Source organism: Blennius ocellaris (genome assembly GCF_963422515.1).
Source record: "Blennius ocellaris genome assembly, chromosome: 7".
Lineage (NCBI taxonomy): Eukaryota > Metazoa > Chordata > Actinopteri > Blenniiformes > Blenniidae > Blennius > Blennius ocellaris.
Genome location: NC_137656.1, coordinates 6,247,484 through 6,264,816, shown reverse-complemented (window position 1 = coordinate 6,264,816; position 17,333 = coordinate 6,247,484). Strand labels below are relative to the sequence as shown.

At 42.0% G+C, this 17,333-nt stretch overlaps 1 protein-coding gene across 1 annotated transcript in view; it reads left to right on the top strand.

The window, feature by feature from the left end:
* Positions 1–708: 708 nt before the first annotated feature.
* The window catches only part of kcnt1b (potassium sodium-activated channel subfamily T member 1b), a gene marked incomplete at both ends in the record, with an annotated part of 81,377 nt that continues 64,752 nt past the window's right edge, over positions 709–17,333 (top strand). The window contains 3 exons of the mRNA XM_080499952.1: positions 709–775; positions 6,206–6,266; positions 7,471–7,647. Coding sequence (XP_080356078.1) covers positions 709–775; positions 6,206–6,266; positions 7,471–7,647 — 305 coding nt within the window. The remainder of the gene's footprint in view (positions 776–6,205; positions 6,267–7,470; positions 7,648–17,333) is intronic.

Below are 17,333 nucleotides of genomic sequence, written 5' to 3'. Positions count from 1 at the left end.
GTTTGATTAGCTTCACATTACATAGAAAGTAGGTGTTGATATCATGATTGCATGTCCATTCATTCCTCTGCTGATTAACTGTTATTATGGAGTGGTGGCTATAAGTGAAGGAAATTAAGGTGTTGAATTTAAGCAAAACAATCTCATGTTGTTGATCAAAGGTGATTATTGGATTATGAATGAATTGTAATGATGCTGAATGTTATGGGAAAAAAACCGATTATTTGTGATATTTGAAATGCAATAAGGAGACATCTTGCTAATGGAGACATTACATTATATCATCACCTTTTTTATGACTGTGAATCCTTTGGGATGCTATACCCAAAACTGCCCACAGCTGTGTGTAGAAACAAACGGCTCACTCATCCGTCGTCATTCAGATCGCGCCAACATTCTGGACAAACACACTGGCCAGATCTAAGTTATGGGAAAATCTGTGGGAATTGAGATGCTTTTTGGAGAGATAAGCGAGTGAGTGAAATCTGACTGCTGTTGCTGCTGCTGAGGCTGTTGCTCCGGCTGACATGGGAAAAGCATGAGTGGCTGTGTGGGCTTTATAAAACGATGACGCTCTGAGCGCATTCCCCCCTGGAGAATAATGGGCTGAAATGTGGAGAGGCTGAGCGCGAGGAACGCGCGCAGAGACACCGCGGCGCTGTTCCAGAGAGCCACAGGAGCCGACGGCATCTCCTCTCTGTACCCAGAATGAATATTTTTTTCAATTTGAGGGGGACTGTAGTGAGGCAGATAGCAGAGGAGAGAAGTGTGACAGGTACGTTTGTAATGATGGAAAAAGAAAACTGTACGTGTGGTCTGTTTGTGTGGAATGCTTCGATGTGAACAGAACTTGCCAAGACTTTGCATGCACTGTGTGTTGTTTGATGTTGGATTTTGAGAAGAATAAAAAAAACGAATACATCTCAAGTAATTGCTGATTTTAATCAGTGTTAATGACTTGTTTTTGTTGATACAGCCCTTGATTTGAGTGATTTTTTCTTTTTCTTGCCGTCAGCCTCCACAAGTAACAGCAAAGTTGCACTTTCCACTGCTTGCCACCAGATGACTCTGGCAGCTGCGGACAGAGTACATAACCTGAATTAAACTACATTCCTCACCACAATATTTGCTTTAACACTCAGTTATCTAAATAGATAAAGCAAACTGTACAATCACGGACTAATGGGATTATGTGCTTTGCAGCTGTGGCTGGAAAAACCTTCATATCTCTGGATTATAGTGTATATGATTCATATTCAGTAATTGCACTGCAAAGGATACCTTGGTTTTTTTCCCCCCCTTCAGTATTCTTAGTGGGAAGTTTTGTCAGCCTCCTCAGCTCAGGAGCTTTTCTGAGGCTCGTCCAGCAGGTGGCGAGGCACCGGCGGGTGAATTCAGGATGAGGAGTCTGCGCCTCCCCGCCTGCTCCTGCTCCAGCTCCAGCGGGGAGGAGAGGATGCTGATGCGGGCAGGACAGCGTGGTAAACCGGGAAGGACAGTGGTGATGTCTCGGTGACGATGACCTTCTTTTAGACGCATGTGTTACGCATGGCGGGAGACGGAACCCAAGGAGGAGAAACGCGCCACGGGAAGGCGGCACTTGCTGTGATAGTTTTTCCTCTATATGTTTTTAAACCGAGCGTTGTTATGTAACTGGCTTGAAGCGGAGGCACTGCCAGCGAATTCAAAACAAGAAGTGGAAAAAAAAGAAGTTTCTGAGGTTAGAGATACGCATTTGTCGTTTTCTTCTCACGCCGTGGAGCGATGCAGTTGTTAAGAGTGGCAAACAAAGTTGTTGCTAAGCAACGGTGAAGCCTCCAGTGCATTGATATGTCAATTAACGCCAGGTGGGTAATTATGAAATGCTCTGAACTGCTGTCAGCCAATCAGCGCTGAGAACCGGGACTCTTTTTTTTTTTTTAAACCCTAATAAGGAAGCAGCAAAATGGCACGTGGATTTATTTAGAGTAACGGGAAGTTTGACCTGACTCCGCTGGGCTCTTCTTTTCGCTTTGACTGTCACCTTCCGATAATGATGGAGTTGTGTCGGGGACGAGTTGATGGGAAACAGCCCGTGTTGGCTCGGTGGGGCTGGAGGTTACTTGACGCAGACCTTTGCTTACCATGATGGGACCTCGATCAGAGAGACAACCAGGTCAACCAGGTAAACCATGCCAACCCCTTCCTGGGTGCACGACACAGTTGGTGGCTCAGTTCCAAGTCAATCTACCATTAAGAATGTCACACTGAAAGGCTGCAACAGGACAACGGGATGTTTTGATCGACATCCCGTCAGATTTGTGGTGGGTGAGGTTCAGAGTCAACCAAGGGTGAAAGTAACAAATAACCTGAGAAAATCCTGGGTTTTTATTAGGGCATCTACAAATAGATCACCGAAGGCTGCAGGGCTTGATCCGTGAAGTTGTATAGCTTTATGCCTATGCTTTTACTGCTTCATCCATAAGGTTTTATGGCCTGATCCAGATAGTTCAATCATCGGCTATACACATGTGTAATTGGATTAAATGCTTTGAGTTATTACTATTATGCAAGGGTTCATTGAAATCATATATTGGGACTTACAATCACCAGGTTTTGTTGTTGTTTTTTTCACAGAAATGGGAGAGGAGTTGGATTCTGTTTATGTTGTCATCCATCCATTGCATTTCTTTAGCTTGATGCGTGTTGCTTCCCTCATTTGTAGTAATTGTTGATGTTTTGGGTGAGCAACCAAGGCATTATGACAGTTTAATGAGCAAGATAACACAAAATGAATTGGTTTGTGTCCTGAGCATTGGACACCTTTGTCTTTTTCTGTGTTATATTGAAGTGTTTTTCTTTTAATGCTAACTACAACATTGTTCTTACAGCAAGTGTTTCCTGTAGTGTATCATTTTGAAAACACTGATTTTCTGCCCCTTTCTGCATGTTTTTGTTTTTGTTTTCCTGCTCTACTTCTTCTTCTTTTTTTTTCCTCCAACCATTGGCATCTTCTCCATTAACTGGAGATGGTCTCTTACCAGGAGCCACTCTGCAATAATAGGGTATTGCGGTCACTTTGTCTCCTCCATTAAGTCCCCTCTTTGAGGTTGCGGAGTCTATATTTTTATCGTACTATTAAAGCTTATTCTGACGTGTCCAGAGGGTACTACGCTCTTTCACTTCACTAACCCCCTCCCTTATTCACTTTGCACTCCAACCTAACATATATAATCTCTCTCTCCCATCATCCTGTTAATCAGAGAGAGCATGTCTCTGGGTGCTCTTTGTCCACTCAAGGCTGCTCACACTGTACCATGATTAGTATGAGCACACACACGCACACATACAAATACACATTTCTTCACTATCCACTAATTGTTAACTGCATGGATCAATCATTCAGCCAAAAATCAACAACAAATTACCTCAATGGGATACATGGATAAGCTCTTTGAGTGGACATGTTAAGACATCTGTGAAGAAAAGCCCAGCATAGATCCACTCAAGTATAAACACACACACACACGGACAGGCACACACGAGCAAAGACCATCATGTTCAGCCAGACATACACTTTACATGGGCCGGAGGTGCATTAGGGAATACTGTTCTCTCAGATTTGTTTCCACTGGCAGGACAAAAGGTTTATCAACATCATCATTGGTTGGCTTTTGAAATGTATTTATGGACATGGAACATTGTACAGTTAAAGGTAATGCACTTGAACAAAACAAGATAAGATTTTATAACTATTTATTGAACAAACACATGAATAGCTTTAATATATCTTGGATCAGCATAATTACACTCTTGGTTTTAGAGGCTAGAATACTTAGTTTCAGCATAAACCCTTGTGGATGTTTTCAATAAGTCGTAAGATATTCGAGGAGTTTCTTTAGCATGTTTCTAGACTTCACATGAGAGCTATGGTGATTCTATTCCATCATCTTACTTTTCTTCACTCGGCACCATAATATGTTGCTACTATACTAAAGATCATTATCTTCTGGTTTCGACATATTTACTGTCTCTGTAGCCAGACTCATCCATTTCTGTTAATTTCTTCAATCCACATCATATCCGGAAAAGCCTCCTGTCTGCCCGAGTGCTTACTGGCAATCTGTGGTTCTGTGCTGATGCATTTGGACAAGAAAGACTTTGTTTTTGCCTTGTATTTTTTAAGCTTGTAGGATTTGTTCGTCATTTTTAGACACCTCGAATGCTATTAATGTGAGTGAAGACTTCTTTTTAAAGATAAATTCTCTGCCTCTGACTTACTTGAGCAGTCAGTCCTCGACTGGGGGCCAGATGATTCAAATCTGCTATATTGGCAATTATTTTTTTATGGAGGAACCCTGTTTATCGGAGCTCGCTTCAGATGCACTACCAGACTTCTTCAATCTTCATTTGAAGGTATGAAAGAGGTGGATAGATATTGGCATGCTGGCAGAGTTAAGATATTTTAGGTTTAAGGGTGTTTTCCAGTACATGACAGCATGCATGTTTGAGGTGATAAGGCTTCCATAGTTCAATGAGTAGTGCAAATGACTTTATAAATACACAGCTATCCACCGCACACAAGACTAGTGACGAGTATGCTGTGGTTAATAAAAGCATCAAGGAGAGGAGCTTCAATTGTTCTGTATAATGATGTTGCATGAGGACAATAAAAACCCAAAACAAGCGGAGTGTATTTGAGCGTGACGCTCCCCATGTCATCATTTCCAGTAGTAATGGACACAGGTTGCTCCTCTCGGTTACCGTCAAGAAAGAAATATCAAGTGTGAAAGCAGCTTCAGCAAACTACCGCAGCTCATTTACAATTATAATGTGTCACGTTAAACCTGCTTGAGCTGGAAAACCTTCTGATCACCAAGGTTTAATCTGTACACCACGGTTCTGCCGAATCAGCAATACGTCTGCTGTGAAGTGGCAGACTTTAAAAAGAAATTGATTAAAAATAATACCAAAACTAATGATGGCTTTATGAATAGGCAAACCTATTTATTACATCCTCATTGAGTTGGTGTAGTAGAAGCTTGTAAGCTTCATTTGTCTTTTCAAGGCTTAGAAGTGGGCTGTATTTGTATCTTGTGCTTTCGAGTTGACAGGCTACTTATGGTAGAATTGTACATTCAGTACTCAACAGTCCGATCATGAGTAACTGGGAAGAGCTCCGAGAAGCGACTGTGACATTTCTGTGTCTACATGCGGAGTGTATTTCTTTATGATGCACTCTGTATGTAAAAATAACTTAATTAGCCTATACTTTGTGGTTATCTTGCAACAATAGACGGCAGTATTCCCATATATGTAAACCTGGCTTTTAATGATGCTGCTAAGCCACAATAAAACATACAGACCAGATCTGAAATGTTGCATGTAAAACAATTGAACATCTCAATTAAAAAAAAAAAAGAAGTGTTAATTTAGAATTTTTAATGGTTGTAACACATCTGGAAAAAGATGGAATAGGTGCAGTAAATGACTGAAGAAGTGATTATAAGTAGTATTTTATCACATAGTTAATGTGCAGTAGATCAGTAACATGACTGGATATAAAAGGAGTATTTCAGATGGACTCCTTCTGGGGAAGCACATTGGTTAGTGCTTTCACCTCATAGTTAGGTTCTCTAGTCTCCTACAGTCTACTAATGTGCATACGTGCTTCATTGGTGTTGCAAATTCATTCCTTCTTCTAAGCTTTCTGGAATAGGGTTGTAGATTGTAAATATTAAATTGTATTATTTGTTTTTAAAGATGTGCTTTCACTTAAGCAGGCAATGTTTCTCCATTCCAATATCTCAAAGTAGCTGTAAGCCTCCCTTGAGTTTGCTTATACTTTTCCACAGGTCTGTTTGGAGGCTGATGGACCTGCCCAAATTAATACTTTCCACATTTTCAGCATACACCATACACCATGAATAATTAAGCTCCATCAATTGAAGCTGTTGTGCGAGACAAGGGAATGCATAAACATTAAACTTCATATTTGTATGAAGAGTGTTGGGTGTAATCTCAGTCTGTTTAAAGAGCAGTGAGTTGGACAGAGCTCTCCAAACTCTTTTGTGGATTGAAGCAGTAATGTAATCACATTACATCCTCCCTAAGTCTTAACAAGGTGAATATGTATTTATTTGAGTGAGTTTAAAGTCTTCCTCTGTCCTTCTTCCTCTCTCTCTCTCTCTCCCCCTCTCTCTCCGTTGTTCCTCTCGTCACTTGAATCCCCCACAAGAAGCAGCCATGAGCCCTCCACGCCGATCATCCAGTTCCCATGGTGACAGGTAATTTCCCAAAGCACTCAGTTTCCCCTACATGTGCCACTGCATGACATGCTGGGGAGCCATCGACACAGCCAGTGCTGTTCGAGATGCACAAAACACAGTTTTTCTGTTTGAGTAGGTGGGCTGCGCTTTCATATTTGTCTCTGTTAACCTCCTCCTGACAGCGTCCTCGCATTGATGTAGGACAAAAAAAATGCCCTCCCCCTCCCTTTCTGAATAATGCATGCAGTACTATATGTTAGTTTTATTTAGTTTAATAATACATGATGTATGTGTGAAATGGGTCACTTGCATGAAATCATCATTGCACTGTTCCACATGATGGGCTTTGTCTTGAAGAGTGAGTGCATAAATCAGATCAGGAGAAACTGCTGGCAGAATGGGTCTGTGATGTGAAAGACCGACATTATCTAAACAAAATCAGTTGTTGTCACAATGTGACATCATCAGTAAATACAAGTCCTGTTTCGTCTCCAGAAAAGGCTCCTTTGTTCCATTGATGTTTGCGCCTTTTTAGTATTTTCAGTTTGCCACAGTCCCCATAAACAATGACCTATGTCAGTAGTTCCCCAGATTATTTTTTTTCTTTCAAACCCTCTCTTTCAATTCTCAGCATCACACTGAAGCTAAACACTTGCAGAGTCAACTCTCACCAACACAAGGAGCTGTCAAAATGACAACAATCTGCAGTTTCCCCAGTCTGCTCCACACTCTAGAATATGTATCCTCTTTTACTCATGCTAATAGACGCTTCTGCGTTTCCCACATTGAAGTCAGTTTTATTTATATAGTGTCAGTTGTAACAAAGTCCCGTAGTGGCACTTCACATTCACACTGTATAGAGGAATAAGACCATAAGAGACATATAACATACGTAGAACTTAAATCAGTCCTAAACTTCAAGTTTTGCTTAGGAAATGGGCTCGGCCTAAATATACTATTTTCTAACTGGATTTATATTATTGCTGTAACATTTTAAAATGTGCTTTGCATGAAGACTTTTGAGAAATGGTGATAACCTCCTAATTTCATGCAGGGAGTTGGTTCTACCAGTAAAGTGGGCTCTCTTCATTCTAAAAGCTTTTGGAACTGCGAATAAACCAGCACTAATTTATGGACAAAAACTTTCACGGGTTGTTTTTCTTGTTAGCCACCAAAGAAACTTCAGATAAAACGTCATTTCTTCTCCTTTCCCACCGTACAGGCCCTGCACCACCCCCACCGAGATGCTGCCAAAGAACAACCGCAGCAACTCGGGCGTCATCCTGGACATCTCCACTCTGAAGATGGCCGAAATGGAGACGGAGGTGCCTCCGCTTCCACCTCGCTACCGCTTCAGGGACCTGCTGCTGGGGGACCAGACATTTCAGAATGATGACAGGTAGCATGAAAGTATCAGCAAAAACATGGGGGAAATTTGATATTGGTTTATGTGCTGTGGCATGCGAGAGCTATTCCCTCAGGGGCTTCTGAGTATTTGCAGTTGCATCTGTGTTCAAATCTACCTGGAAGCTTGAAATGCTTTCACCTTGACTCAGTGAACATATACTTTCTTCCATATCTGCCTCGGCTCGACGTCACATTTTCCTACTTTTCCTGTTAAAGAAATGGCTCGAGTTGCATTCAGCGGTTGCTTCGCATATGCTGGTGTGCAGCAGAAATGGAAATGGAGTTATGTGGATGGTTTTGTAGTGGAAAAGAAGTCACACCTGTGAAGCAAAACAACAGAAATCTTGAGATCTTTCGCTCCTTTCTCAAATGTTTGAATTTGTCGTGTGTCATTATAATCCATTGTTACAAGATGGGGAAAATCTCTTGCCCACCTGGAGGGATTCCAAGCTACTGACCAAACTCTGATTCATCCCCTTCACACCGAAGCGACATCTCTACACGCATAATCCGATTAGAAGCACAAGCTCCGCTTCAGTCAAATTGTCGCTGAGGTGTGATCTGATGGAGAAATATTATGAAAACGTGTTGTCAAGCCACTGGGCCTGAAATATCCCCACACTCGACTTTTAACCGGTGCAATAGTCTTTGGAGTGCAGGAATGTTTTGTAAGCTCCTGAGTCTTGAATTACAGTAATTGTCGGGGTGAGAGGGTGGGGTGAAGAGCAGCGGGGGAATTTCATCAGCTGGAAGAGAGCAGCAAGCCTTGGCCACAGCTGAGCACTGAGGCGCTCTCCATGGTGCTGAAACGAAGCACTCTACTGGAGGATCTGGAATAGCCAAAAGCAGTCACACAGCACTGCTTATGTGTGTCACTGCTGATTGGTATTGAGAACAAACACAAGTAGGAGCAGCTTATATGGTTCCAAATCAATCTCTTGCAATTGTGTTCTTCTTTCTCTATTTGCAACACTTTTTTGGTGTCCAGATTCTGTGTTTTTGGTTTAAAGCAGAGTTTGTCACAAGTCTCTTGTCTTCTACCAAATTAATGACATTTTAATAACCTTGAGAAGAACCTTTTCAAATGCTTTTAGAAGTCGGGATTCATTTGTTAGTTATTGATACATCAAATTATGTGAAATTCTAATTTGAATCGATTCTTTTTTTTTTGGCATGAGTTGCACCCAAACCTGATTTCTTGCTTTTTCGGGACCCTTCTACTTCCACGAGATAAACCCTGTACAGGTTGCATTTCATCACTGGGAAAACAAAAATATTAATACAGTCCCTGCAGCAATCATTTCAGCTCATACATCCTTCATAAATGGAAACTCCAGTGTTAACAGGAAAACCATCCACAAACTAGGGAAATATGCAGTCTCATCATGGGGAGGCCCCAAATCTTAGGACTTGAACCAGGGGTTTCCTTGCTGTGTAGCAACAGTACTACCCACAACACAATCTACACTTCATTCATCATTGAGAGGTGTTTCTAACACCAAGGTCAACACACTACCAGACCCCTCTACGAAGGGTAAAGTTTTTGAAACACCAGTTTGTAAAATGGATTTTAGGTTGAAACACCTGCAATCTACAAGCTTAAGAAAAATGTATTCAAATTGACAAAACCTATTTTGCAGTCGATGAGTTTAGAAATCGAAAGCTGATGGTTTTTGGGGTCTCCTAGAATAATGTGTCAGGTATATATATATATATATATATAAAAAAAGCTGCTTCTTGAAAATAAAAAGCTACCAAATATCAGTAAGTTTTAGAGATGTCAATCACAATGAATCTGTGAGCATCCATCGAGTACGTAAAATTGCCCATGTAATAGCGTGTCATCTCTGGCTAGCTTGAGTGTAGCAGCAGTGGCCACAAGAACCAGAAATGTTGTAGGAGGTGGGTCACTAAATGAAATGATACTGCTGGTTAAAAGGATCTTCCCATTTCCCTGTAAACGGCTGTTGTGCATCATTTTGGTAGTTGCTTCGAGCCTGGGGGTGTTTGGCAAAGGTCTTTCTGTGTGTGTGTGTGTGTGTGTGTGTGTGTGTGTGTGTGTGTGTGTGTGTGTGTGTGTGTGTGTGTGTGTGTGTGTGTGTGTGTGTGAATAAGCCCCATCTGACCTGTCAAAGTAGGTGGCAAGCTGCACAGTAAACAGTCCAACAAAAGCTGAGACCAAGCAGCAGCGGTCTTGCTAAAAGTTCAGTTCATGTAAGAAATCGCATGACTCCCGCATCACTCAGTGTTCACATTATATCTCGCTGTGCTATTCATCTGGAAGAGGTTAAATTTGTGTGTTTGTCCTGTTGATTTGTGTCGGTGTTCGTATCGGTACTGTTGATTTTACAATATATCAGCAGTCGATCTGACAGCTGACAGACAGCGTGGCTTATCTCTCCCCTGCAGACCTCAGGTCATTGCTGCCCTTCCATGGGTGGCTCTTGTCGGGAGTAATTAGTCTGCAGATAGCCATCTTTCTCTGTGGGACTCACAATGGAAAGGGTTCTTATAAAATGTCACTTCAGAAATGTTACAGGAGGAAAATCCAAGATTGTTTTTACCACCACAAGTATCTCACAGCTCGTCGTTCGTCTCCCATTGCTCTACTGCCTCGCATCTCTGAGGGTCCTGCTGTGAATCGTTGTCTGCATGGTTTATCTCTGCACTCCCTTTTGTGTACCCATAGCTTGTGGAGCAGCAGTACACTCACTCCCAAAGGAGACGGCGCTTTACCTATGCATATTGCTTTTGTTTCCTTTATACATTGACATCCACTCTTACAACAGAATAGTGACGATGCAACACATGTTCACAGTAAAGATCACACTATATCAAGCAGATGGAAATACAATCAACAAGGTCTTTCATCTTCTAAACTACTATTGCTTGGTCATGAGTTTGGAAATCAATCGACAGAAGTACATAAAAACCTGCAGAAACAACATGTTTCTCACATTTCCCGAGAGATCTCTATTCAGTCGTGAAAGGGAATTGCATGTTGTTGCTGGGCTACCAACACAGGCGTTGGGACATTTACAACCACAAAAGTGTGCTGGACACAAAACCAAATGGTTGATATAGTATGGAAATAAATGTAAAAGCTAAGTCAGAGTCCACCCTATGACGGCATCCAGATGCTATCATAGGATAATAACTAGTTTCTGAGCTCACGAGTAGAAATGCAGACAGACGGTGTCACTGGCCTTTGGGGATGTTGTATTTCTTAGTTGATAACCTTCTGTGTGCTCATGTGTTGTGATTTTATGTATTTCTTATGATGGCGCCTTGTCGAGTGTGAAGCCTGAACACAAACACCCTTGGGATGAAACGAGAAGTCACTGCCCTGATGCCCTCGAGTATCTGTTTCTGTGCATCTCTCATAGTGGGTGTTAAGAGTAAACGGCAGTGGACATGAGTCCTCTGGGCTTTTGAAGATTCACTCTGCTTTGGAACATCTCTCAGGGAGTTCATTTTCCAGGAAAACATTGGAAATGAAAGTTTTCATGTTGCGCCAATGTATCCAAACAACAATCTTGTGGATCAGGGGTGTTAAACACGTTTTCGTTCAGGGCCCACATACAGCCCAATTTCATTTCGAGTGGGCACAGAGGGCACATGATGAAAATGTGTATATTTTCACAAAACCAAACAATTCCCTTTGAAAATGACAACAATATCTGCATAGTTCCAATTCTAATGAAACCCTGAGGTGCAAAATGCAGTGTAATGCAGAAAACAGTTCTCCTATAGCTGTCTCATTAAGCATATTTTTCCAAACCCACCCTGACAGCATGGCTTTGAGGCCAGTTTGCTGGAAACGAGAGGGCTAGGTTTTATCACAGCTTCACTGATATCTCGGCTCGGGTCTCAGTGTTGTGCTGTGTCCACTACTCTGTTTTCTTTGAAACCTTTACAATTTGCTTGCTGGTTTGATGGCCCAGATTGGAGCTTGTTGTTGGTGTTACAGAGCATTTCATTTGTCTTCTTTTCTTTTTTAATGTCTCTTTGTTTCAGCCATTGCTCTGTCTTGACTTAAGCATCTCTCTTTTATCATTAATACTCCACTAGTTCAGTGATTCATAATGTCTCTCCTTGTGGTTGCCTCAGATCATCTCTGACCTGGTGGACACACTGACTCCCACCATCATGAGAAGGAGAAGGGTCTGGTGTGTCTCATTGCTTTTCTTAGACATGTGTGAATCTTAATTCTGTCAGACCAAAGCAGCCAACCCCCCCTTTGCATCAATTTTTGAGATGAAAATGCAAATTAATTGAGGGAATATGAATGAGGTTAAGCAGTGCAGGCTGGAACCTGTTGGAGCTTGTATAGCGAGCCTTGACGAGCCTCATATCCAATGAATGTAACGATGGTTAGCTTTTATAATACGGGTTGTGTTTGCTGCTGAGCCATAGAAAACTCATAATGTTTTGGTATTTTGTACCCACCTGCAAAAAAATGTCCTTGTGAATATTACCATATTATGTACTGTACTCTGTTTTGGAATGAATATCTTTTATGACATGGAGTGTTTACATTTTTCATTTCCCTGTTTGCACCACTCAGTGTTACAAAACTAGGAAAATTGAGTGGTTCTCTGCACCAGCTCCTGTTCAGTCTGTGTTTTGTTTTTCTTTGCCGGTGTTTTTATATATTTCTTTGGACACATCCTCCATTGTCGGTGTGTGACCTTTCCAGAGCACTGCCCCATCTGTGCTGTCAGAGGAAGCCTGTCCTTTGTGTTTGTGTTGCTATCTGTGTGTCTGGGGCTGTGGACGTGGGTGCACAGTACTGAACGCTGCGCGGGTTGAGTAAGAGGAGGTGGAGTGTGGGTAGAGAGGGTTGTGGTGTCCCTCTGGGCAGTATTGGGTGTCAGAGGGACATAATGATGGCTTTGCCTGTGTGGGTGCTGAAGAGGAGCAATCGCACTGAAGTTCTTGGGTCTAGCAGGCAATAGGTGTGTGTAGTCTGGGCAGGTGTGTGTGTGTGTGTGTGTGTGTGCTAGAGCGTGCATCTGTGTCTGATCCTACATCTGAGTGTGTGTCTGTTAGCCAAATAAGGGGAGTTGGGGTAAGGAGGGGGGTCCTCAGTCAAAAATAGAAACAAGCCTCCACGTACTTTGCATATACCGCTTGTAACAGGAAGTGCATCAGAGAGATAATTGGTTCCATCTATCTTTGCTCCGCATGTCTAATCCTGTTGAGGGTTTTCTGCCCTCCTCTAATCAAGGCTGGGGGCTGATGGGAGTGCTGTCGACAGAGCGAGCACTTTTAATTGGTCACTAAATCAACTCTCAACACCTCCTCGCTAGTCAAACGGTGGCACTCAGTATGATGATCCAGCACCGACACACGATCCGCCATCAACACGGATCGTCCTTGTATAGACCTCTTATCTCTCGACAGCTTCACCGACGTGCAATTCCTGCTAATTTCAAAGACTTGTAATATTGATTCGGCAATATCTCAACCTGAGTTGTTGAGTTCCTGAAACCTTGTGTCTTCTAATAAAACTCTGGTTAAACATTAAAAGCTTGTTGTTACAATGTGATCTTTGGAGGTTTTTTAGGTTTATTTTAAATGCCCAGATGGATCCTGCTGAATAAAATGTCCTGAGATGATGATCACGCACCGATACAGGCAGCAGCTGTTTGTCTCCTCCGCTTCTGCAGCAAAGGGGACGACTGGGATTTGATGGCTGGATGCGTTTAGGAGGATGATGAGCAGTGTTGGGAATAAGGCATCAAAGTAACGCCACTACTTGGATACTTACCTCTGAGCGATTGTTGTGAACATTTGAACTTTGATACTGTTTGCAGTATTTGGGGTCTTTAAACCACCACAATGGATTTGAAATGAAACAATGAAGATGTGCTGCAGACTTTCAACTGTAATTGAAAGTCACAAACACACAACATTAGTACATTTGTGAAATACCAATAAAGAACACACACAAAACAGCCCACAAAATTGTATGGAATTTCACTCCATTTCCGTGGAAACGGGCATCTTTGTCAAAATGTTGTGTAAAGATGAAACTTTTCTGAAGGGGAAATGTAAAAAAATTATGCGTTTCACTTTGTTATGTAAATGGAGCTTTATTTTCTCAAACATGGTCACTTGTAATTTCATTCAGCTCAATAATATCCGTTATAATCTTATCTAAAAGTTTACGCATATGTAGCATGCTCTTCATTCCATATTTATAAATGGCAATTCATCAGTTTCAAAGCTCACCTCAACCTGTGACAGACTCAAAAGGCATGATCGTTGTTTCCAGGAACACACGTTTCCTCGTATCAAGCCAAACTCGCAGTGCCAGACCATAGGTGGCATTACTCATCAGCGCAGAGTGGGTGGGAGACACTGGAGAGCTGCGAGACTGCTTCTCATCAGCAGCTGAGCGGCCGTGCATCTCTGACATATTTCAGCTTGAAGGGTGATTGGAGTCTCCTCGCTGCTTCGTGCTGTGACGTTCTATAGGGGTTCGGGTTCTCCGAGGATTTATGCTCCCAGCGAGCCGAAACTTTCACTGTGAGCACGGATAGTCGCCTTATTGAAAAGCCAAACTTTTGCTGGAGGGCTTCAGCTTTCTGCTCTGATTTGTTTCCATCTCAGGCCTGTGAGGGGTTGGTGGAAGAAAACAATGTTTGTTCAGCTCTGCTAAAGGGCTTTTCTTATTGGTCTTCTTATGAAATCATTACACATATCTCGGTGATGGAGTGCACAGTCTCGCAGCTAGAGCTGCAATTAGAGGTGGGCTACAGAGGAGGAAGCATTGAGTGATACACTGGAGAAAAGTAAGAGGTGGTTTACCCATCGTCTTCCTCTCGCTGGCACCTCTGCGTCTATGTGCCTGGATGTCTCAGGTGCTTTGGCTCTTTAACTCCCGTGTTTTGTCTTGCCAGCTTAATTAGCATCGGTTGAGCTGGCATGTCAGAATTTCATAAGCATTCTGGAAAAAAAAGGAGAGGGGCTCTTGTTACGTGGCCAGGTTGCATAATATATGCAGCACTGCTTTAGTGTTCTGTTTTGGAAGTTAAATGACCATTTTGCATTGGAAAATGTCTTGTACTAAAGCCACACAGTGTTGTTTTGATATTAATCATTTTAAACACCAGTTAATGATTACTCTGATGACCTCTCTCTGTGGATTTGAGGGACTCTTGTCTGTGGCGCTGTGCTCATTTGCCTGTTTAATTCTCTCCCAGCCGAGGCAATCGGGAAAACGTTTCATAATCAATAAAGCCACCGTGGTTCACGGATCACGGATTTTCTGTATTATTTTAGAACAGAGCTCAGTAAGAGCTTTTTTATACACCTCCACTACCTGCCAATCACCTGATGTCTGTTTTTCTCCCACATTCTCTTTCCTTGCAAACCATCTGTCATTTTAGATGAAAGCCAAGTTCCAAGTTCAGATTTCTTATTTTAATAATTTCTATATTTTTTGGGGGGTATTGTATCGAGGACAGGTGTGACAAACATAAGGCTCATGGGTCAAAAACGGCCCACAAGAGACTCCAATCTGGCTCCTTAAACCTCCAAGCAAATTGTAAATGTTTTGAAAACAATATATCAAGCAAATTTCTGGAGACTAGTGAACACAATGCCGAGACCTGAGCTGAGACCTGATCAGCGATGCTGCCATGAAAGCCTAACCCTAACGTTGTAGCTATCAAACTTGTCTCAAAACCATGCTGTCAGGGTGAGTTTGTAAAAAAAATGTTTTTTGGACATTTCACACTATTCCACGCTAAAAGGTCTCATTACAACTAGCTTGATGTTGACATTCTAGTTATTTTCTGCAGTAATTGTTTGGTTTTGTGAATATATTGGAATTATTTATCATTAGTGGAACTTGTTCTTAAGATGGAATCAATCATTAATTACACAGGTATTTGCTGTTTTCATGCACACAAACAAAAAGTTGTGGCTGTGCAGTGGTGAAATATATGAACGGTTGAGTTGTTGCAGAAGGATTAATGACCAGCATTTATATTAAAGTAGAATAGCAATCAAGCAGTTTCTTTTTCAGTTTCTTTTTCACTGAAAATCATACATTTCGCTATGTTCTCACCCAATGTCTTCTTAGCTTTTAAATCACTATGTTGGAAATCTATACATCAGACTATATCAGAACTATATATAATGATTCTTGCTTTCCTTTTAATAAAGGAAAATCTTGACGGGTTGAGTAAGGAACCTATTATTCACACTGTCCCTGCAGAGTGATCAATGGTGTGTAGAATGGGCTGTAGGCTTATTGAAGAAGAAAAAGGAAAAATTGGAGCTGTTAACTTGTATTGATATTTTGCAGCTGTTGACCTCACTAAAAATAAAACCTTGTCCATGTCATTTCATGCTAACTAACACAGCTTTTGCTTTGGCACTGCTTCGTGCTGGTTCATTCACGGCTCATCTGCAGATGTGCTTTTGTTCGGCAACATTAATGACAGCGTTTTCAAGGTGAATTGGTAATTGCATGTGGAGGAAAAAAAGCACATTCTCTATTAAGAGTCTGAAGAAATGCTGCACAAGATTGTCTTGCTCGAAGTTTTTCTATTATATATGTGACCTGAAAAAAATGATAAGTGGTTCAACGGTTTGACATATTTTCAGAGTTTTTGTTTTGTTGCTTCTCTTGTTCTCATTTTCCTCAAATGAACATTCATTCAGTCATTTTTCTGTTTGGAAAAGAACATAAGGTTGTGACCAGTAAATGGGTAGTTGAGTCTTTTTTGCACAAAACAGCCTTTAGCAAGCCAGTAACAGCAGCACCACCCCCCCACCCTCCACCTCCCACCCCAGTGCGTGCATACACTCCTGTGTGTGAGGCTGCCAGTGGCATCGGCGAGACTCCTGCCTCCTCTCTGGCGATGCTGTGCGCAGGCAGACGGCTCGCCCACAGCAGCGCCAGCTCACTGCTTTAATACATTTTGACAGAAGAAGCATTATGGCCGCTACACACACACCCGTCCAGAGCACGAAGGACGGAGCTGTTGGAGCACCCGGTTTATCAAGGAGATTCCCAGTGGGGAGGCCCAATCGCTGACCAAGAGCTTTCTCATATTCACATCCCCATTAGTGGCTTTGAATAGAATTGGTGGCTCATTGACTAAAAAGTTTTGAGAGGATGGGCCGAGTGTCAGACTTCATGTTCACATAGGGTTGTTACGGGCAATAAGAAGCACAGCATCCTGGTAGGATGCTTTTGATTAGAGGTGTATAAGTCTTTATATATAAGCTGAAACTGAAACTCATCCATCCAGCTTTATTACCACGTTATCCAACATTGGGTCACATGACTTGAATATGAGTGAAGTCTTGAAGGCAGCGAGACAGCTCACAGGTCCATAACAGCACAAACACGGAGACAGACAGTCACACATACTCACAGTCCCGCCTACAGGCAATTTAGTGTCGGTCATTACCCTCACATGCAGGGTTTTTTTCTGGGGCTTGTGGGAGGACACCTGGGAGGATATAGAAACTTAAATGCTCCCAAGCCTACCTCAAACTGCATAATCTTGCTCTGTGAATGTTAACCGCTACAACACAGTGCAGCCCTGCATATTAATTCAACACCCTTTTATGTAAAATGTGCAATTTTGTTTTAAAGTTAGTATTGATAAAATAAGACACAACCCTTTCTTTGTGCCAGACTTGTTAATGTTG